Genomic DNA, 20,488 nt, shown 5'->3' with positions numbered 1-20,488 from the left:
GCATGGCACGGCATGGCATGGCATGGCACGGCACAGGTTGGCATAGTACAGTGTGGCACAGCATAGTATGGCATGGCACAGCATGGCATGGCATGGCACGGGGTGGCACAGCATGGCACAGCAGTGACAGCATGGCACAGCATGGCACAGCATGGCACGGTACAGGGTGGCATAGCACAGTTTGGCACAGCACGGCACTGGGTGGTGTAGCACAGCGTAGCCCAGCACAGCACGGCATGGCATGGCACGGGGTGGCATAGCACAGTGCGGCATGGCACGGCACAGCATGCCATGGTAAAGGGTGGCGTGGCACAGCATGGCACGGCACAGCATGGCATGGCACAGCATGGCACGGCACGGCACAGCATGGCATGGCACTGGGTGGTGTAGCACAGCATTACCCAGCACGGCACAGCATGGCACGGCACGGGGGGCACAGCACGCGGTGGTGTGGCCAGCAGTGCACGGTGTGACGCGGTTTAGCACGGCATGGCACGGCATGGTGTAGCTGGCAGGGCACAGCTGGCACGGCGTGGCACGGCACGGCACAGCTGGGCGCGTTACGGCACGGCACAGCCTGCCTGGCCCCGTGGCCCAGCAGAACGTGGCCCAGCCGGTGTGGCACGGTACGGGATGGCACGGCGTGGCGTGGCACAGCGCAGTATGGCACGGAAGGGGATGGCGTAGCGTGGCCAAGCGTGGCACGGCCAGCGTGGCATGGCATGGCACGGCACGGCACGGGATGGTACGGCACGGTACAGCATGGCACGGTGCAGCACGGTACGGTGTGTTATGGCACGGCACGGCACAGCACGGTATGGCACACCATGGCACAGCGCCCATCGCCACGGCCAGTGCAGGGGAAGCAGCGCAGGGCCGTGCCTGCACCCCCCCCAGCCCCCCCCCCAGCTCGGAGCCCCCCCTGCAGCCCCCACCCCACACAATGCCCCCCCCCAGGCCCCCCATTGCCCCCCAAACCCCCAGCCCCCAGCCTGCCCCCAACCCCATTGCCCCCCCCATGATCCCCCCTCCCCATTCCACCCCAGGCTCTCATGCCCCCCCAGCCCCAGACCCCATTGACCCCCCCCAGTTTCCCCCTATTACCCCCCATAGCCCCCCCCCAGTCACTCCCTTTTCCCCTCCCATGCCCCCCCATTCTGACCCAGGCCCCCCATTCCCCCAATTCCCCCCCATGCCCCCCCCAGTACCCCCCATGTCCCCCCCATTGACCCCCCCATGCCCCCCACCCCATGGCCCCAGACTCATTGCCCTCCTAGGCCCCCTACTGCCCCCCCCATAGCCCCCCACCCCCCCAAATCCCCCCCCCTTTTGCCCCCCCATGACCCCCCCATTCTGACCCAGGCCCTCCCATTCCTCCCAGTGCCCCCCCCGTGCCCCCCCAGTGCCCCCCATGCCCCCCCAGTACCCCCAGCCCCCTATTGCCCCCACAGTCCCCCAGTCTCCCCCATTTACTCCCCATTTACCCCCCTTTGCCCCCCCCTTCCCCCCTTCCCCCCTCTCCCCCCCACCTTTGCGCCCCCCCCTCCACCGCCCCCTCCCCTCCGCCCATCTCCCCGCTGCTCCCTCCCCCGCCTCTCCCCCCTCCCTCCCATTGGCCGGCCTCCCCCTTCCCGCCACCTCCATTGGCCGGACCCCCTCCCTCCCTCCCCCTCCCCATTGGCCCACCCCGCCGCCCATCACGGCGGCGGCGCGGGGGCTGCTGGGAGTTGTAGTCCGCGGCCGTGCGCGGCCGGCCCCGGGGCGGGGCTGGGGGGGGCGGAACGGGGGGGGGGGCGGAACCGGGCGGGGGGGGGGGCGTTGCCAAGGTTACAAAGGCCGTGGCGGCGGGGGGGGCCCCGTACGGTGGCCGGGAGGCGGCGGGGCCCGGCCATGGGCGAGCGCGGAGCGGCGGCGGCAGCAGCGGCGGGGGGGGCCGGCGGCGGCGGGGGGGGGGGGGCGGCCAAGGCGGCACCGGGACCCCCCCAGCCCCCCCCCCCCGCACCGGGACCGGGACCGGGACCGGGCAGCGGCGGTGACCTGGGCTCGGACGGCGGCCACGAGCCCAGCGGGGACTTCAGGTAACGGGGACGGGGGGGGGGCACCGGGCACCGGGGGGGGGCTCCGTGTCTTGGGGGGGGGGTCACCGTGTCCGGGGGGGGCGCTCCGTGTCCGGGGCGGGTCAGCGGGCACCGGCGGGGTGCTTCCGTGTCCCGGGGGGGGGCTTTGTGGCCGGGGGGGGCACCGTGTCTGGGGGGGGGAAACCGGGCACCTGCCCCGGGACCCCCTCAGGACCCCCCCGGAACCCCTCGAGACCCGCTTGGGACCCCCCAGGACCCCCCCGGACCCCCCCGGTCCTGCTCTGTGGGTGCTGAGCCTGACCCCTGCCCCCCCCCCTCACCCCCCCCCCCCCCCATCTCCCAGCGTTTTGGGCCCGATCCTGCCCCGGAGGAGCTCTGACCCCGCGTCCCCGGTGGGCCTGGTGGGCTCCTGGTGGGCACGGGGGGGTCCTGGGGGTTCCCGTGGGGGTCCCGGTGGGCGGGGGGGTGCAGGATCAGCCCCCCCGTCCCCTGCCCGCAGGTGCCACCGGGTGCAGGAGTCGCTGCTCAGCTCCGCCAGCGGCTACAGCAACTACCGCGGCGTCCTCAACTGGTGCGTGGTCATGCTGGTGAGTGCGCCCGGCGGCTCAGCCCGCGGGGATCCAATTAGCTAATGGGATTAATTAGCGCCCGACACCGAGCCGGGGGCGTCCGCCCGCCCGGATGCTGCTGGCGCTGCCGCTGCGGTGCTCGGAGCAGGGCTCGGTGCTGCCGGGACGGAGCCCGGTGACCCCCCCGTCGGGGTCCCCAATGGCCCCAGTTGGGGTCCCCAGGGACGCTGTCGGGGTCCCCAGTGGCCCCGGTTGGGGTCCTTGTTGGCCTCGTTTGGGGACCCAGTGGCCCCAGTTGGAGTCCACAGGGACACACTTGGGGTCCCCAGTGACCCCCTGGTTGGGGTCCCTAGCTGGGGTCCCCAATGGCCCCAGTTGGGGACCCGGGGGCCTCACTTGGGGTCCCCAGGAAGACACGCAGGGTCCCCAGTGGCTCTGGTTAGGGTCCCCATTGGCCCCGGTTGGGGACCCCATGGCCCTGGTCAGGGTCCCTGTTGGCCCCAGTTGGGGTCCCCAGTGACCCCCCAGTTGGGTTCCCCAGTGGCCCCAGTTGGGTCCCTGTTGTCCCCACTCGGGGTCCCCAATGGCCCCAGTTGGGGACCCGTTGGCCCTTGTCGGGGTCCCCGTTGTCCCCAGTTGGGCTCCCCATGGATGTGCTCAGGGTCCCCAGTGGCCCCAGTCAGGATCCCGGGTGACCCCCTGGTTGGGGTCCCCAATGTCCCCGGTTGGGGTCCCTGGTGACCCCCCAGATGGGGTCTACAATGGCCCCGGATGGGGACCCGGTGGCCCCGGTCAGGGTCCCCGTTGTCCCTGGTTGGGGTCCCCAGTGGCCCTTGTCGGGGTCCCCAGTGGCCCCAGTTGGGGTCCCCGGTGTTCCCAGTGGGGGTCCCCAGGGACATGCTCAGGGTGCCCATTGTCCCCAGTTGGGGTCCCCGCTGTCCCCGCTCGGTGTCCCCATTGTCCCCGGGGCGCCCTTATCGGGGCCGCACCCCGCTGGGCGCCGCCCGCCCGAACCCTGGCCCAGAAGCGCGCCCGCGTGGCACAGGCTGGCCCCGGGGGGGGGGCAAGGGGCAGGCTCCCCGTCACCCCCCCTGGGGAATCCCGGGGGGGTCATGGCTGTGGGGCAGCCCCGTGGGGGGGATTTGGGGACACGCCTGAGCCCTCGGGGGGTTTGGTGGGGTGCTCCTGGGGTGGGGGCGGCCTGGCAGCGGTGCCCCCCCCCCCAGCCCTGCGCAACGCCCGCCTCGCTCTTGCAGGTCTTGAGCAACGCTCGGCTCTTCCTGGAAAACCTCATCAAGTAAGTGGGGGGGGGTGGGGGGGGACGGACAGACGGACAGCGACCTCTGACCCCGTCCCCGAGTTCCTGCCCCCCCCGGGGGGGGGACGCGCTCAGGGCCCCTCCCCGGGTGCAGGTACGGCATCCTGGTGGACCCCATCCAGGTGGTCTCCCTGTTCCTCAAGGACCCCTACAGCTGGCCCTCGCTCTGCCTCATCATCGGTGAGCGCCTCGGGGACCGGGGGGGGGCTCTGTGCTGCGTGCCCCCCCACACACACACTGACTTCCTCCTCCTCCTCTTCCTCCCCCCCTCGCAGTGGCCAATGTCTTCGCCGTGGCGGCCCTGACCCTGGAGAGGCGGCTGGCGGCGGTGAGCCCCCGAACGAGGGCAGGATGCGGCCCCGCTCGCCCCGTGGGGGCTCTGTGGGTGTGTGTGGGGGGGGTCCTGCTGTGCCCCCCCCCCCCCCAACCCCCTCCTTCCCCCCCCCCCCCACCCAGGGCTCCCTGTCGGAGCGCGCCGGCGCCGCGCTGCACGCCGCCAACCTGCTGGCCATCCTCTGCTTCCCCGCCGCCGTGGTGCTCGCGGTCACCTCCATCACGCCCGGTGAGGAGCCGGGGCCGTGGCACGGCGGGGCTGGGACGTGGCCGCTGCCCCCCCCCCCCAACACCTCCTCACCGCCCCCCCCCCGTGTCTGTGCCCGCAGTGGGGGCCGTGTTCACCCTGGCCGTCTACACCGTCCTCTTCCTCAAGCTGTTCTCCTTCAGGGACCTCAACAAGTGGTGCCGCCAGAGGAGGGAGGCCAAAGCGGCCCCCCCGGGCGGGGACAGCTCGGCTGCAGGTACGGGGCTGCCGGGGGGGGGGGGCAGGGCCGTGGGGACCCCCCCCCCAGGCTGGGTGGGCTCTCACCCCCCCTCCTTCCATCCCCCCCCCAGCTTCAGGACCCGCCAAGGCCAACGGGGACGTGGGCAGGAGCGGGGTCGCCTACCCCGACAACCTCACCTACAGCAGTACGTGCCCGGGAAGGGGGGGATTTTTTTTGGGGGGGGGTTGGGGCTGCCCCCCCCGGCCCCCACCCCACGGCCGCTGTCCCACAGACCTGTACTACTTCCTCTTCGCGCCCACCCTCTGCTACGAGCTCAACTTCCCCCGCTCCCCGCGGATCCGCAAGCGCTTCCTGCTGCGGCGCCTCTTCGAGATGGTGGGTGCTGGGGGGGGGCGGGGAGAGCCCCCCCGGGGGGGGGTCTGCTGGGGGGGCGGCCCCCCCAGGGGGTCCCCACCGTCCCCCTGAGGTCCCTGCCTCTGTCCTCTTGCAGCTCTTCTTCATCCAGCTGATGGTGGGGCTGATCCAGCAGGTAGGGGGGGGCCTCGGCTGCGCGCCCCCTCCCCGTGGGGGGGCTCTGCCCGGTGTCAGCGGGGTGGGGGGGCTCCCTCGGGCTCCAGCGGCTTTTCCCTTCCAGTGGATGGTGCCCACGATCCAGAACTCCATGAAGCCGTTCCGGGTGAGCAAGGCGGGGAGGGGCACGGGGCTCTCGGGGGGGGTCACCCCCCCTGCATTATCTCGCTGGGGTGGGGGCTGCTGGGGGCCGGTGCTGACGGCGCCGCCCCCCCCCCATAGGACATGGACTACTCCCGCATCATCGAGCGGCTCCTCAAGCTGGCCGTGAGTACCCCCCTCACCCCCCCCAGCCCACCCCCCCACCGCGGGGGGGTCAGACCCCCCCGCCGACAGCCCCGCGTCCCGCCGCAGGTCCCCAACCACCTCATCTGGCTCATCTTCTTCTACTGGTTCTTCCACTCCTGCCTCAACGCGGTGGCCGAAGTGATGCAGTTCGGGGACCGGGAGTTCTACAGGGACTGGTGGTGAGTTGGGGGGGGGGCGGTGTCCCCTCTTGGCCCCCCCCCCCCAGCCCGGCGGGGGGGGCTGCCCCCAACCCGCGGTCCCTGCCCTTCCCCGCAGGAACTCGGAGTCGGTGACCTACTTCTGGCAGAACTGGAACATCCCCGTGCACAAGTGGTGCCTCAGGTGCGGGGGGGCCGCGGGAGGGTCCCGTCCGTGCCCCCCCCCCCCCCATGTCCCCCCAATTCTCACGGGGTTGCCCCTCCCCAGACACTTCTACAAGCCCATGCTGAAGCGGGGGGTCAGCAAGTGGACGGCGCAGACGGCCGTGTTCCTGGCCTCCGCCTTCTTCCACGAGGGTCGGTGCTCGCCCCCAAGCCCCCCGGGGGTCTGCCCCCATCCCCGTCCCCCCCCGGGGGCTGGAGCTGTCCCTGTGTCCCCGCAGTACTTGGTCAGCGTCCCGCTGAAGATGTTCCGCCTCTGGGCTTTCATGGGGATGGCGGCGCAGGTAAGGGGGTACGGGGGGAGGACGCCTCGGAGCCCTGTCCCCCCCCAGTCCTGCAGCAACGGGGGGGGGGGGGCTGAGGCTGCCCTGACCCCCCCCCCCCCCCCAGATCCCTTTGGCCTGGTTCGTGTCCAAGTTCCTCAGGGGTAACTACGGGAACGCGGCCGTCTGGATGTCGCTGATCATCGGGCAGCCCATCGCCGTCCTCATGTACGTGCACGACTACTACGTGCTCAACTACGAGGGGGGCCGCTGAGGGGGGGGGGGGGCCGCAACTCCCCCCCCGGGACTGCGACGCTCGTGGGGGTCCCGGCTGCCCCGGGGGGCGCCCCCTCTCCCGGTGAATTGAATGTCGGATCAATGCAATAGCCCCGGGGGGGCCCTGCTCTGCCCCCAGCCCCGCGCGCCAGGAGCTCGGCCGGGCCCTCCGGCCTCCTCCGCCTCCTGGGGCCGGCGCCAAGCTCCTGCCGAGGCACTTTGAAGGACGGTGCCGGCCCGTGACCGCTCTCGTCCGTCCCCGTTGTCACCTCCCCGGGGGCCTCTGGGCGCCCCTGGGACGCTCGCGGGGGCACGGCGCTGGCCCCGAGCCCTGGCCTGGGCCGCGGGCCCCTGCTGCTGCCTCCCGGCGTCCTCCGGTCCTCGCTCAGCCACTTTTTAACTCTTTCAGACTGTCGAACGCGGAGGGATTAAAGTGTCTGGTTTTCCAACGCCCTGCGCCGTCCTTGTGTCGCTGCCCCCGGTTGTGCTGCCCCCGTCCTGGGCCCCAGGAGCTGCCGTCCCCCCCCCCGCCCCGTGCCCGAACCGCTCCTGGCAGCGGGGGCCTGGTTATGGGGCTCGACCTTGCCCTGGGGCCGCTTGTGGGGCTGAGCTTTGCCCCCAGGGCCTCTTGGGGGGGGCTCCTTGTGGGGCTCAGCTTTGACCCCGGGGCTGCTTTTTGGGGCCGCTTGTGGGGCTCGGCATTGCCCTGGGCCTGGTTGTGGGGCTTCACCTTGTCCCTTGGGGCCACTTGCGGGGCTCGGCCTTGCCCCTGGCCTGGTTGTGGGGCCGGGCCTAGCCCCAGGGCCCCCTGTGGGGCTTGGCCTCGACCATAGGGGCCGCTTTGTGGGGCTGGGCCTTGCCCCCGGGGCCACTTGTGAGGCTTGGCCTTGACCCTGGGGCCGCTTGTGGGGCTGGGCCTTGCCCCCGGGGCCACTTGTGAGGCTCAGCATTGCCCTGGGCCGGGTTGTGGGGCTTGGGCTTGACCTTGCCTCCAGGACCACTTGTGGGGCTCAGCTTTGCCCACAAGGCCACTTGTGGGGCTCAACCTTGCCCCTGGGCCTGCCCCTGGGGCAGTTTCTGTCCTGGGTTCCTCCCCAGGGAGCTCTGGACCTCACTGAGGAACCCCCTGGGCCCTCCCCACCTTCCCCCTCTCCGGGCACAAGCTGCCATTTTGGGGGAGGGTCGCAGCACTCAAACTGGGGGCGCTGGGATTTGGGGGAACCGGGCCCTGCTCTGGCTTTGCTCCGCTTCGTGCCGGAGCCGTACCGGGAGCACCGCCCCGTGTCTGTGCCACCCCCAAGAACCAGCTGCTGCTCCTGCCGTCCGGTTAGGGACATAGAAAATAAAATTTATTATCCATTTTAGATTTCTACACCGCAGTTGCATCACTGCTCATGATCCTCATGAGAAGAATGCAGCTAACTCTTTACCCCGACACAGACGCAACGGAGATCAGCCTTGGTCCGTAGCCAGAGCGCGCGATATTGTTACGGCACGGGGCGGGGGGGGAAAAAGGAACCTACGTCTTTGCTCTTTTGTGTTTCGTACTCGACAGAAATAAAAATAAAATTCCAGAGCGCCCCCCCCACCCCCACCCCACCCCTTTTCGGCGGCCGGGGCCCGCGGCTGGCGCAGGGGCGGCGGGAGGGTGAAGGCGGCGCGGCGCCGGGCGCTGCGGGGAGCCGGCAGCGGCGGCGTGAGGTCAGGGCTGTGCGCCCGCTGCGGCGGGCACCGGCGAGCCCAAAGCGTTCGGAGAGGAGATGACGGGCGACGCAGCCAGGCTGCCGATGGGCTGGGCCGCGGACATCGAGGTAATGCCTGCGCCGGGGAGAGAACGGGGCGTCAGGCTCCAGCAGGACGAGGACAGGAGCAGGAGGCAGAGCCAGGAGCCGGCGCGGCTCGGGACGACGCGACCCCGGCAGCCCCGAGCCCCCGGCGAGCCCTTGGTGCCCCCGCGCCAGCACCCACCTGCCAACATACTGGAGGAGCTGACAGGCGTGGTACTGGCCGAGAGCCCGGCCGAGGGGCCGATCCTCGCCGGGTCTTTTGCTATGGGATCTGCGGGGCAGAGGGGAAGGCGTCAGGGGTCGCCCCCGGCACGCCGAGGGGAGCGCCGGCGCCTCGCTGCCCCCGGGACGTACAGAAGTAGGGGTGCTCCATGGCGTCGCGGGCCGTCAGCCGCGTCTGGTGGTCGTAGCGCAGCAGCTTGTCCAGGAAATCGAGCGCCTCGGTGCTCACCAGGTGCTGGTTCTCGCTGTGCACGAAGCGCTCCCACCGCTTCCGCGAGTGTCTGCCGGGAGGAGGAGGAGGAGGAGGAGGATGGCAGAGCCGGCACGGCCAGCACCGCGCGCGGTGTCTGCGCCGGGGCAGCTCGGTGCAGGGCGCTGCCACCCATCCCCACCGCGTCGGCTGTGCCATCCACCCACCTGCCGAGGATGTCGTTGAAGCGGGGATCGAGCTCGATGTTGTACTTGTCGATGTAGTCGTACAGGTCCTCCGTCCCCAGCACCTTGGCGATGCGCACGAGCTGGCGCGAGGGCGGAGAAGTGGTGGGGTTGGTGGTGACGGCAGGGACCAGTTCCCCGCCCGCCCGGCCCAGTCCTAACCCCACCACCCTCGCTCCCCCACTGGGGACGTGGCAATTGGTGGAGGAAAGCAGCCGGGAGGTACCAGCAAGTGCCCTGTGTGAGCAGGGAGCCGTACAGCCTGCCGGGCTGGCGCTGGCGCCGCTTACGCCCAGGGATGCGTGGGTGCGTTACGGGGTGCCCGCAGGTGGCTCCATTTGTGCCTCCCAGTACAACCAGTACCTCGCCCCCTGCCCAGGGGCTGGACGTAGCCACCGCCAGCGCTCCGCCTGGCTCCTCCGACAGGGGGAAGGACGTGGCGAGAGGAGACCCCGGCTTGGGGGGGGGACCCCGGGATTCAGAGGGTGGCACGTGAGGCAGTGGGCGGGGGGGGGGGGCCCTCACTTGGTCGTAGTTGTCGTGGCCGTGGAAGAAGGGCTCTTTCCGGAAGATCATGCTGGCCAGCATGCAGCCTAAACTCCACATGTCCAGGCTGTAGTCGTACATCTGGGAAGGACACGGAACGGGGCGGGAGCTGAGCGATGCCCCCCCAGGCTGCTGGCACGGCCCCGAGCGGGGACCCCCAGTGTGCCCCCAGCCCCCGGCGGCCACCGGAGCCGTACCTGGTAGTCCACCAGGAGCTCCGGCCCCTTGAAGTAGCGCGAGGCCACCCGCACGTTGTACTCCTGGCCGGGGTGGTAGAACTCCGCCAGCCCCCAGTCGATCAGGCGCAGCTGGGAGGGAGGGAGGGAGGCAGGGAGAAAGGGAGGGCGCTGGCACCGGCCCCGCTGCCCCCCCCCGGGGGCTCCCGGCCCGCGGGGCTCAGCGCCAGCACCGGCCCCATCGTGGTGCACGCGGTGACAGCGGTGCCGAGCCCCGTGGTGGCCGCAGCAGGACGAGCACAGCGCAGCGGCACCTCAATGACCGCTTTGTCACCCTGCCCCCCCCCCCCCAAATTTTCATATCATTTCTCAGACTTGTCAGGATCACCCCCCCCCAGCCCCGCTCATTAGGGCAGCAGATGAGGCAGGCCCCGGTCCATCAGGCAGGCTGTTAACGCCGCACAGCGCCCGGCCGGTCCCCGCAGACCCCGCGCGAAGCCGGCACTCCCTGACCACAGCCCTCCGGCTCCTGTAGGAAACGCGCGGCCCCCCCCCCCGCCTCAAACCAAAGCCTTATTAACACCGGGACCTCTGCTGCCCACAGCGAGCCTCCCGGCTCCCCCTCGGGGGTTGGCATGAATTTAGGGGAAAGGACGGATGGGATCAGCCCAGGGCGCGGGCTGGGCGCGCCGGGTGCCGGGCCATCGCGGCAGCGGTGACGGGGAAGTTTCAAAGGGCAGCGTGCCCAAGGGGCACGTGGGGCCGGCCCCCGTTCCGCTGCGATAACGGGGTGTTTCCCGGCCGCGGGAGGCTCGGCCCCCGCAGACGCCGTTTGAAGTCCGATTTATGCGGGGGGCGCAGGTGGCCGGGCGCCGCAGCGCGCCGGAAGGGATCTGCAGTCAGGTTTACAAGCCCGAGCTGCCGACAAGCAGCTGGCAAATAAAGCGGGTTTACGGGGCGCAGGTGCGGGTTTTATGGCCGCCCCTTTTTGCCAAACCAGCAGCTGCGCGTCCAGCCCTCCCCGCGAGGGCTCGGGAGCAGGGATCGGGGACGGGCAGCACCAGAGCTGCACCGCGCCGGGGACGTTTCGGGGTCAAACCACCACGGCCGGGCCGAGCGCAGGGCGCTGGGAGAGGAGACGGTGCCGTGCCGGGACAGCCGCAGCCACGGCTCGTCTGAGGGACCGGGGGGCAGGGTGGGGGCGCAATGTGCCCCGCCGTACCTTTCTGTGCTCGTGATCAATCATAACGTTGTGCGGCTTGACGTCGCGGTGCATGACGCCCATGCTGTGGCAGTAGTCCAGCGCCTGCGGACGGAACGGCGGCGTCAGGCCCCGCGCGTCACCGGGCGGCAGGGGCGGGGGGCCGGCGGGGCCGGCACGAAGGACAGACCCCAAGGCTGCGCCGCGGCCGGCCCCGCGCCGGTGACGCCAGGCTCGGCGAGCACAAACGTGTCCCCGGGGGCCTCCGGCCCTGTCCTGCGTGGGCGGTGATGGATGGGGCAGGCACACGGCGCCCTGGGGACCAGCCCCAGCGCCGCGGGCCGGGGAGGCAGGTGGCAGCGGGAGGCCGCCCAAGGGCACGGTGGCCTCATCCCCTTCAGCCTTCGCCGCCGCGCTCCGCCGCCACCTGCCTCGCAGCCTCCCCGCGCCGCGGCCGGCCGGCGGTGCCGCAGCCGGGCCTCGGGGCCAAGCGGAGCTCCCTGGGGGCTGGCCGGAGGAGTTGGCGGCGGCTCTCTGCTCGAGGGAGGGCTTCCCGGGAGCTCACCTTTAGGATCTCGTACATGTAGAACCGAATGTCGAAGTCGGACAGCGTCTGGTAGAGTTGCTGCGAGAACAGGGAGAGGCGGTGAACGCGGCGCGGCGCCCGCCCGATGCTCCCGAGGGGGCGCGTCTGGGATCCACGGCCCCAGAGCAGAAGCACCAAGGGGGGAGAACAGCTCTGGGGCAGCTCAGCACCCCCAAGGTCTCCCAAATTTCACAGCAGCACACCCCAGGGAGGAGCAGGGCGGCCGGGCTGTGGCACAGCATGCAGAGCTGGCCTGGACCCAGCCCGCACCCACCACGGGCACCGCGGAGCTCCCAAACTGTGCCCGGGGGGCTCAGCTCCCACCCAGGGCCGGGATGAGGGCGGAAGCGTGCGTGCCCTCCCGAGGCTGCAGCGGCCCAAAGCCAAACCCTGGGGACAAGAGCCAGGGAGGGTACAGGGCAGCACCGGGGCTTCCAGCACGTTTGTGACTCGCGAGAACGGAGCGGAGCAGCCCCAGCCCGGGCAGCAGCTTCACTAAATCGCCGCCGTCGTGCCGACCTCCCACCTCCCCGACCTCCCACCTCCTCCGCTCAGCCCCGCTGGCTCCGCAGCCCCTGCCCGCTCCCAGCGCCCGGTGGCGACTGCGAGCCCACGCCGGGCACCGCCGGGGCGGAGAGACCGGGATCGGCTGGGACAAGCGCGAGCACCAGCTTGGTGCTGCGGCTCGGCCCTCAGCTGTCAAACAGCAAAGAGCAGCCGGCTGCAGTACCACGTCTGTGACACTGTGGGGGAACTGGGGCGCGCTGCCGGCTCTGCAGGGGGGGCCAGAACCCCCCCAGCTTCTCCCAGCCCCCTGCAGGTCCCCGCGGTGGCGGGCGCTCACCTTGAAGTCCGTGTTGTTGACGTGCTCGAAGACCAGGGCGGGCGTCCGGGACTGCAGGGCGGGAGCGGCAGGGCACCAGGCAGAGGGGAGACAACAGGGAAAAGAGGGAAAAAAGAGGGAAAAGAAGGAGAAAAGAGGTTGGGGCTGCCCGGTGCAGCGTGCGGACGGGGCCGGGCAGGCAGTGTGCCCAGCCCCATCCTCGTGAGCTCGCACCTCGGTCCCGGGGGCCGGGCTGAGGCAGGCACGAGGGAGGCCCCGTTTGGAACGGCGGCGCCTGCAGCAGGGCTGGAGCAGGCTGCGAGGCGCGGGGGCAGCGGGGTGGAGGGGAGCGTCCTGCCCCGTGCTTCGCCTCCAGGAGGGTCCATGCCCAAAGCCCTGCGCCCCCCCTGCCTCCCCGTCTCCACCCTCTCGGGGCCGCCGCGGCACCGCTGCGGGTGGCTGCAGGGCTGCCCCGTGCCCTTCCTCACCACGGGGTCCTTCACGATGTCCAGCAGGCTGATGATATTGGGGCCCCCGCGCAGGTTCTCCAGGATCTTGATCTCGCGCTTGATCTTCTTCTTTTTCACAGGCTGGCAAAGAGAAAGCAGGCTCCGGTCAGAGCCCTCGCCGGCCGTTCACACCGCGGCGAGCGGGCGCCTTCCCCGGGCGCTGCGGCTCTGCCCCCCCGAGGACAGCAGCTCCCCACCGCAGGAGGAACCCCGTGTCCTGCTTTTGGGGGGGACCCTCGGGGAATTCTTTCCCTAGGAAAAGCAGCCTAGGAGCGAGCTTGGTCTCTTCAAGCCCCGGGTTGAATCTTTGGAACCGCGCAGTGTTGCCAGGGGGATGCGTACGTCGGGGAGCCCAGCCCGAGCGCCTTCGGGTCCCCCCCACATCAGGGGGCTCCTCCTGCCCCCGAGCCCTGTGCTCATTGTGGGTTTATTAACGTCTCCCGGGCTCATATTCTCACCCACAGCCTGTCCTCACCCTCTAACTGGTGCCCTCCTCCCACCTCCACTTTCTCTCGCACAGGCAGCGTTGCGAGGACCGACCCATGCCCTGTAACTCTCACGTCCTGCTAACCGTAACTACGCCTGGTTTAGTCCTACTGGAATAATGAGCTCGCCCCCAGCGAGCCCAAACGCGGCCCCGAAGGTGACCAGGGGCTGGGGCAGCCTGCGGAGCCCCCGGGCCGTGGGGCTGTGCCCGCGCTCAGCCGCAGGGCACGAAGCAGCCGCGGTCAGTCCGAGACGCCGAGGAGCCCGGCGGCGATGAGCCCTCGCACGCGCCCACCTTGAGGATTTTCACGACCACCTTCTCATTGTTGGTGATGTTGATGGCTTCGAAGACCTCGCTGTATTTGCCGCGGCCGAGCTTCCGCACGAGCTGGTAGTCATCCTGGTTGCTGTCGGGGAAGCAGAGGAAGAGGCGGTGAGGGGACCGCAGCCAGGCCGTGGCGGAGCGCGGCGGCTCCAGCGCCAGCGCCTTGGTGAGAGCGCGGAGAGCGGCGGGGCCGGGGCTCGGGGCCGCTCCGGGGGAAGCAGCGCCAGCGGCACCAAGGGCAGCAGAGGAGCACGCGTGGCTCCCCCCCAGGGACAGGCACGGAGCGTGCTGGTGTCACGGGGCCCAGCTGCATCCTCACCGCCCGCTCCCAAGTCCGCCAGCGGGCGGGTGACGGCGCAGAGCCACAAAGCACCCGACGGAAACGCCTCCAGCCCAGGGCCCCCCCCTCTTCACCGGGCGGGAAGGGTCTTGGACCCCCCCGAGGGGTCACGGGAATAAACGCTCCGTGCACGGGAGCCAGGAGAGGAGAAAACAACCGTGCCAATGCCCACGGGTCAGACGCACGGAGGTGCGAGCGGTCACCCGAGGGGGCTGAAGGAAGCAGCAGCCGCTGTGCTGTGCCAAGGGGAAGGTGCAGCCAGGGCTGGCGGGGAGAAATGAGCGCAGGAAGGAGGGTGCCTCGGGGTGCGAGCCCAGCTCTACAAGCTGCTGGCCACCAGACAGGACGCAGGACGGCCTCTGGCACCCGGAGCACACCACAGAGCACTCACTGCTCGGCACAACGGAGCCGGGGCTGCCCGCAGGCAGGGTCGGGGTCAGTGCCGCAGCCTCAGGCGAACGGAGGAGGCGTGGGACATCCCCGCTCGTACCCGTGCTGCCGAGCAGGAGCAGCCTCCAGCGCTCCCAGCCGCACCGTGACGCCCGGACCCGAGCGGCCGCACCGCCCGGTGCCGCGTCAAGCAGCCGGCCTCCGCCGCACGTCCCGGAGGCTGGGCCTCGGGGCACCCCCGGCGGCGGAGAGGCCGTCGCGGCTCCGAGCCCTGTGCCGGCGCTGTCAGCGCGCTGCCGCAGCCCGCGTCCTGCCCGGCTCAGCTCCGCGGGCCAAACACCCTCTGGAGGCCCACGGGGCAGCGGAGGAGGCCCAGAGGCCACGCTGGGAAGCCCCTTCGGTGTGGCCATGCTTCCCAATGACAAAAATGATCCGTGTGGGAACCCTCCGGCTCGGGACGCCCCGCGGGGCCCTCCGCAGCCTTCCAAAAGCGTCCCCGCAGCGCGCCCCCGGCTCTCGCCCCGGCGTACCCCCACTCCACGACGTGCGACTCGTAGTCCCAGTACTCGCGGGGTCTCTGAGTGTTCACGTCCGCATAGACCCTGGCCCGACTCGGCACGGGCCCCGACATGCTTCCACGGCCAGAGGCGCGGCGCCTCGCTCACCCTAAAAATACAAACACACGTCAGTTGGGGTGAGAGCCCGGCGGACGCGACAGAAATCGGAGTCTGGGGTGCGCCGGGTGGGCGCGAGGCAGCACAGCGAGGGGCTCTGCGCCCCCCCAGCCGCTCGCCATGCTCCAGCTCCGGCCCCACGCCACCCACCCCAGCACCACTGGAGTAACGCCTGCCCTCGAGGCGATGCAAAGCCAGGCTGGGGGAGGCCCGGGAAGTGTCACCAACAGGGCAGTGCTGGGGCTGGGTCCTGTGGGACTGGGATGGGCACGGGGACAAGAACAGGGATGGGGCTGTGCCTGGCACCAGCACGGCGCTACTGGGCAGATGTCACCATCTGCTCCCAATGGGGCTGGGGCGCAGGATGTGGCCCGGAGCGCAGCCGCAGAGCCAGGACCCCATGGCCAGGCACAGCACGGCCCCGAGACGGGCAGCGGAGGTGGGGAAGCCGTCAGCGAGCCGAGTTCCGCTCGGTGCTCAGCCAAGAGCCGCACCGGGTCAGGGAGACGCGGAGCCAAGGGCGGCCGCGGGACGCGGTGTCCCTGCAGCAGCCGGCCTGGGGGGGGGGGGGGCCGGGGTGAGGGCACGGAGCGCACGCGGCATCGCCAAGGCCGCGGCGGCTCCGCTCACACCGCGGAACGGGGCGAGAGCGGCTGGCAGGGAGGAAACTGCGGCAGCGCGAGCCCGGCTATGGGGTGCTGGCCAGTGGCCGGGCAGCGGCGGTTTGGTTTTGTAAAGGGTTTGTGCAGGGCTTGAGGGGCCACGCGGCGCGGCAGCGGGGCTTCGGGTGCAGGCAGCGCCGACGGCACACCGAGCACACGGACACAGCACACAGCAAGGAGCTTGACCGCTGCAGTCCCTGCCCTGGGCAAGGGCGCGGGGCTGCCCCAGCACCCAGAGGCCAAAACCTCCCGGGGGGCGGCCGTGGCTGAACCCAGGAGGACGGGGCCGGGACGAACAGGGCGGAACAGCCGAGAGCGGCTCCGGAATCGCTGCGCGGCCCCACAGCTCCGGCTCCGGTCACCTCCAGCCCCACCGCATCCAGCTCCCACCAACTCCAGCCCCATACGTCCGCCTCCAGCACCACACGCCAGGGCTGGGGGAGCCGCGGGCACACCGACACACCTCGACCCTCGCCACAGCTCCGACCACGGAGCCCCGCAGCCCTGCCGATGGCCCCGGTGCTCGGCCGCTGCCACGGCCCCACACGGATGCCCTGAGACCGCCCCCGAGGGCTAGCGGCCGGCCCCGCTGCGCAGGCTGAGCCCCGGCACCACCAGGCTTTGGGCGATGCGGCCCCGGTCATGCTCTGCCTGGGTCCCAGCTACAGGGACCTGTCCCTGGCCTCCCGGGCTGCTCTGAGCTGGTTCTGGAAAAGCCATGAAACAGCCCCAAACCGTTGTGGGGGGGGCGCAGCGTCTGGGCAGGGGCTGGGAATGTGTGGGGTGGGGCGGCACAGCGCGGTACCGCATGGCACAGCACAGCACAGGACTGCATGGCACAGCATGGCACGTCGTGGTGCGGTACAGCATGGCGTGGTGTGGTACTGCATGGCACAGCGCGGTACCGCATGGCACGGCATGGCTCAGTACAGCATGGCACAGCGCGGTACCGCATGGCACAGCATGGTACGTCATGGTATTGCATGGCGTGGTGTGGTACTGCATGGCACAGCGCGGTACCGCATGGCGTGGTGTGGTACTGCATGGCACAGTGCGGTACCGCATGGCACAGCACAGCACGGCATGGTACTGCATGGCACAGCATGGCTCGTCGTGGTGTGGTACCGCATGGCACAGCACGGCATGGCACGGTACAGCATGGCACGTCGCGGTACCGCATGGCGTGGCGTGGTACTGCACGGCACAGCGCGGTGCCACACGGCACGGTGTAGCACCGCATGGCACAGTACGGCACCGCGTGGCACAGCGTGGCATGGTGCCACACAGGACGGCACGGTGCGGTGCCGCATGGCACGGCACAGCGCGGCACGGTACCGCATGGCACGGCGCAGTTCCACACGGCACAGCACACCGTGGCATGGCACGGCACGGAACCGCACGGCACGGTGCGGCACGGTGCGGCACAGCGCGGTCCCACACGGACCCCACACGGTCCCCCCCCCCAGGGCCACCCGCGTGTGCCCCCACCCCTGGCAGCGCCCCGCCTGCCCCTCCCCGTGTTCATGCCCACACTGACACCCACACACCCACGCACCCACCCACTCCCACTGCTCACACCCACTCCGACATTAACCCCCACTCCCACTGCTCCCACGCACCCACCCACTCCCACTCACGTCCCACTCGGCCCGCACCCACTCCTGCAAGCACCACTCGCACCCCCACTCACACCCCCACTCGCACCCCCACTCACCCCCCCACTCACCCCCCCACTCACACCCCCACTCGCACTGCCTCCCACCCCCCACTGCCACTCCCACCCCCCCCACGCCCACTCCTACATCCACTCGCCCTCCCACTCACGCAGTCCCACTCCCACTCACGCCCACCCACACCCACTCACCCACCCCCTCCCACTCGTGCTCACACACACCCACCACCACTCCAGCTCTCACGCCCACCCACACCCACCCGCTCCCCCCCACGCCCCCCCACACCCACTCACGCCCCCCCACGCCCACTCGTGCTCACACTCACCCCCACCGCCACCCCAGCTCACGCCCACCCCCTCCCACACCCACCCCCACCCACTCGCCCCCACGCCCACGCCCACCCCCCCCACACCCCCCCCACACCCCCCCCCACCCCCTCCCACCCCTCCCCCTCCCGCCCCCTCCCGCCCCACCCCGCCCCCTCCCGCCCCGTCACGCCGCCGTCCCCTCCCCCTCCCCTCCCCTCCCCCTCCCCCGTCCCTCCCCTCCCCCTCCCCTCCCCTCCCCCTCCGCCGCCCCCCGCCCCCCCCCGTGCCCCCCCCGCCCCCCCGCACCTGGCGGCGCCGCACCGGGCGCTGCGGGCGGGGCGCGGCCTCCCCGCGGCCGGGGACGACGCAAGATGGCGGCTCCCGGCGGCTCCCGGCGGCTCCCGGCGGCTCCCGGCGGCTCCCGGCGGCGCCCTCGGACGGGCCCAGCCCCGCCGGGCCGCGGGGGGGCGCCCCCGAACCGGAGCCGGCAGCAGGGACCGCGGCAACCCCCCCGCCCCGCCCCGCCCCCCCCCCGCGGCTGCGCGCCGGGACACGGGGGGGGGGGCACTGAGTGGGGAGGGGGAGCCCCGAACTGGGGGCGCAGGGGTCCCGGTGCCCCCATCCCAGTGCTCCCGGTGCTCCCGGTGCCCCCATCCCAGTGCTCCCGGTTCCCCCAGTACTCCCAGTGCTCCCAGTGCTCCCAGTGCTCCCATCCTAGTACTCCCGGTGTCCCCGTCCCAGTGCTCTCGGTGCTCCCGGTGCTCCCATCTCACTGCTCCTAGTGCTCCCAGTGCCCCCATCCCAGTACTCCCAGTGCTCCCAGTGCCCCCATCCCAGTGCTCCCAGTGTTCCCAGTGCGCCCAGTGCCCCCATCCCACTGCTCCCAGTGCACCCAGTGATCCCAGTCCTCATCCCCAACTCCCACTTCCTTACCCCCATCTCTGTGGCCCTGCAACCTGCCTTCTTACAACCACGTCCTCATGTCCCTGTAGCCCCCTATCCCCACGTCCCCATATCCCCACGTCCCCATATCCCCCTGTCCCCATGTCCCCATATCCCCATGTCCCCATATCCCCATATCCCCATGTCCCCCATCCCCATGTCCCCATATCCCCATATCCCCCTGTCCCCATGTCCCCATATCCCCCTCTCCCCATGTCCCCATGTCCCCATGTCCCCATGTCCCCATGTCCCCATATCCCCATATCCCCATATCCCCCTGTCCCCATATCCCCATGTCCCCATATCCCCATATCCCCATGTCCCCCTGTCCCCATGTCCCCATGTCCCCATGTCCCCATGTCCCCATATCCCCATATCCCCATATCCCCCTGTCCCCATATCCCCATGTCCCCATATCCCCATATCCCCATATCCCCATGTCCCCATGTCCCCATGTCCCCATATTACCCTGTTCCCCATGTCCCCATATCCCCCTGTCCCCATATCCCCCTGTCCCCATGTCCCCATATCCCCATATCCCCATGTCCCCATATCCCCCTGTCCCCATGTCCCCATATCCCCATATCCCCAAGTCCCCATATCCCCATATCCCCATGTCCCCATGTCCCCATATCCCCATATCCCCATATCCCCCTGTCCCCATATCCCCCTGTCCCCATATCCCCATATCCCCATGTCCCCATATCCCCATATCCCCATATCCGCATATCCCCATATCCCCCTGTCCCCATGTCCCCATATCCCCATATCCCCCGTCCCCATGTCCCCATATCCCCATGTCCCCATATCCCCATATCCCCACGTCCCCATATCCCCACGTCCCCATATCCCCATGTCCCCATGTCCCCATGTCCCCATATCCCTATATCCCCATATCCCCATATCCCCCTGTCCCCATATCCCCATGTCCCCATATCCCCATGTCCCCATATCCCTATATCCCCATATCCCCATATCCCCCTGTCCCCATATCCCCATGTCCCCATATCCCCATATCCCCATGTCCCCCTGTCCCCATGTCCCCATGTCCCCATATCCCCATGTCCCCATATCCCCATATCCCCATGTCCCCATATCCCCATATCCCCATATCCCCATATCCCCATGTCCCCATGTCCCCATGTCCCCATATTACCCTGTTCCCCATGTCCCCATATCCCCATGTCCCCATATCCCCCTGTCCCCATATCGCCGTGTCCCTATATCCCCATGCCCCTATGTCCCCATATCCCCATATCCCCAATCCCCCGTCCCCATGTCCCCATATCCCCATGTCCCCATATCCCCATATCCCCATATCCCCATGTCCCCATATCCCCATATCCCCATATCCCCACATTCCCATATCCCCATATCCCCCTGTCCCCATGTCCCCATATCCCCCGTCCCCATGTCCCCATATCCCCATGTCCCCATATCCCCATATCCCCACGTCCCCATATCCCCATATCCCCATGTCCCCATATCCCCATGTCCCCATATCCCCATATCCCCATATCCCCCTGTCCCCATGTCCCCATATCCCCCGTCCCCATGTCCCCATATCCCCATGTCCCCATATCCCCATATCCCCACTTCCCCATATCCCCATGTCCCCATATCCCCACGTCCCCATGTCCCCATATCCCCATGTCCCCATATCCCCATATCCCCACTTCCCCATATCCCCATGTCCCCATATCCCCACGTCCCCATATCCCCATGTCCCCATATCCCCATATCCCCATGTTCCCATATCCCCATGTCCCCATATCCCCATATCCCCATATCCCCATATCCCCATATCCCCATATCCCCATGTCCCCATATCCCCATATCCCCATGTCCCCATATCCCCATGTCCCCATATCCCCATATC

The 20,488-nt window shown here is 70.1% G+C and overlaps 2 protein-coding genes across 3 annotated transcripts; one reads left to right on the top strand and one right to left on the bottom strand.

The window, feature by feature from the left end:
* Positions 1–1,875: 1,875 nt before the first annotated feature.
* DGAT1 (diacylglycerol O-acyltransferase 1) lies at positions 1,876–8,085 on the top strand (the record flags this gene model as incomplete). 2 transcript variants are annotated; one of them, XM_083826378.1, is made up of 18 exons in its annotated part: positions 1,876–2,078; positions 2,578–2,665; positions 3,904–3,944; positions 4,060–4,145; positions 4,241–4,293; positions 4,422–4,527; positions 4,628–4,762; positions 4,857–4,931; positions 5,019–5,122; positions 5,238–5,276; positions 5,382–5,423; positions 5,540–5,584; positions 5,672–5,784; positions 5,882–5,947; positions 6,032–6,119; positions 6,207–6,269; positions 6,376–6,476; positions 7,890–8,085. In XM_083826378.1, the coding sequence occupies exons 1-18, from the start codon at positions 1,891–1,893 to the stop codon at positions 8,083–8,085; spliced, it is 1,629 nt and encodes a 542-aa protein (XP_083682504.1). In that variant the 5' UTR covers positions 1,876–1,890. The 2 variants fall into 2 exon arrangements, with proteins under 2 accessions (XP_083682504.1, XP_083682505.1); XM_083826379.1 differs by lacking the exon at positions 7,890–8,085 and having other exon boundaries at positions 6,376–6,973.
* On the bottom strand, positions 7,847–18,131 carry LOC310895284 (casein kinase II subunit alpha-like). Its single transcript, XM_083826380.1, has 13 exons — positions 17,974–18,131; positions 14,881–15,016; positions 13,591–13,702; positions 12,789–12,890; positions 12,322–12,372; positions 11,457–11,516; positions 10,913–10,996; positions 9,712–9,822; positions 9,494–9,595; positions 8,951–9,051; positions 8,666–8,814; positions 8,493–8,582; positions 7,847–8,342 (listed from the first exon to the last, which is right to left on the bottom strand). The coding sequence occupies exons 2-13, from the start codon at positions 14,979–14,981 to the stop codon at positions 8,227–8,229; spliced, it is 1,179 nt and encodes a 392-aa protein (XP_083682506.1). The 5' UTR covers positions 14,982–15,016; positions 17,974–18,131; the 3' UTR covers positions 7,847–8,226.
* Positions 18,132–20,488: the final 2,357 nt, after the last annotated feature.

This window comes from Anser anser, assembly GCF_964211835.1.
Source record: "Anser anser genome assembly, chromosome: 2".
Classification (NCBI taxonomy): domain Eukaryota; kingdom Metazoa; phylum Chordata; class Aves; order Anseriformes; family Anatidae; genus Anser; species Anser anser.
Note: the sequence above shows the minus strand (reverse complement) of the source record. Positions and strands in the feature narration are given on the sequence as shown.

What these genes read in the sequence shown, in the direction of transcription:
- LOC310895284 (XM_083826380.1), bottom strand. Translation starts at nt 14,981, where the DNA reads ATGTCGGGGCCCGTGCCGAGTCGGGCCAGGGTCTATGCGGACGTGAAC. An exon ending in TGGTCGTGAAAATCCTCAAG is followed by an intron (nt 12,891 to 13,590) that starts GTGGGCGCGTGC and finishes TCTCTTTGCCAG; the next exon opens with CCTGTGAAAAAGAAGAAGAT. An exon ending in ACATGTACGAGATCCTAAAG is followed by an intron (nt 10,997 to 11,456) that starts GTGAGCTCCCGG and finishes TTCCGTCCGCAG; the next exon opens with GCGCTGGACTACTGCCACAG.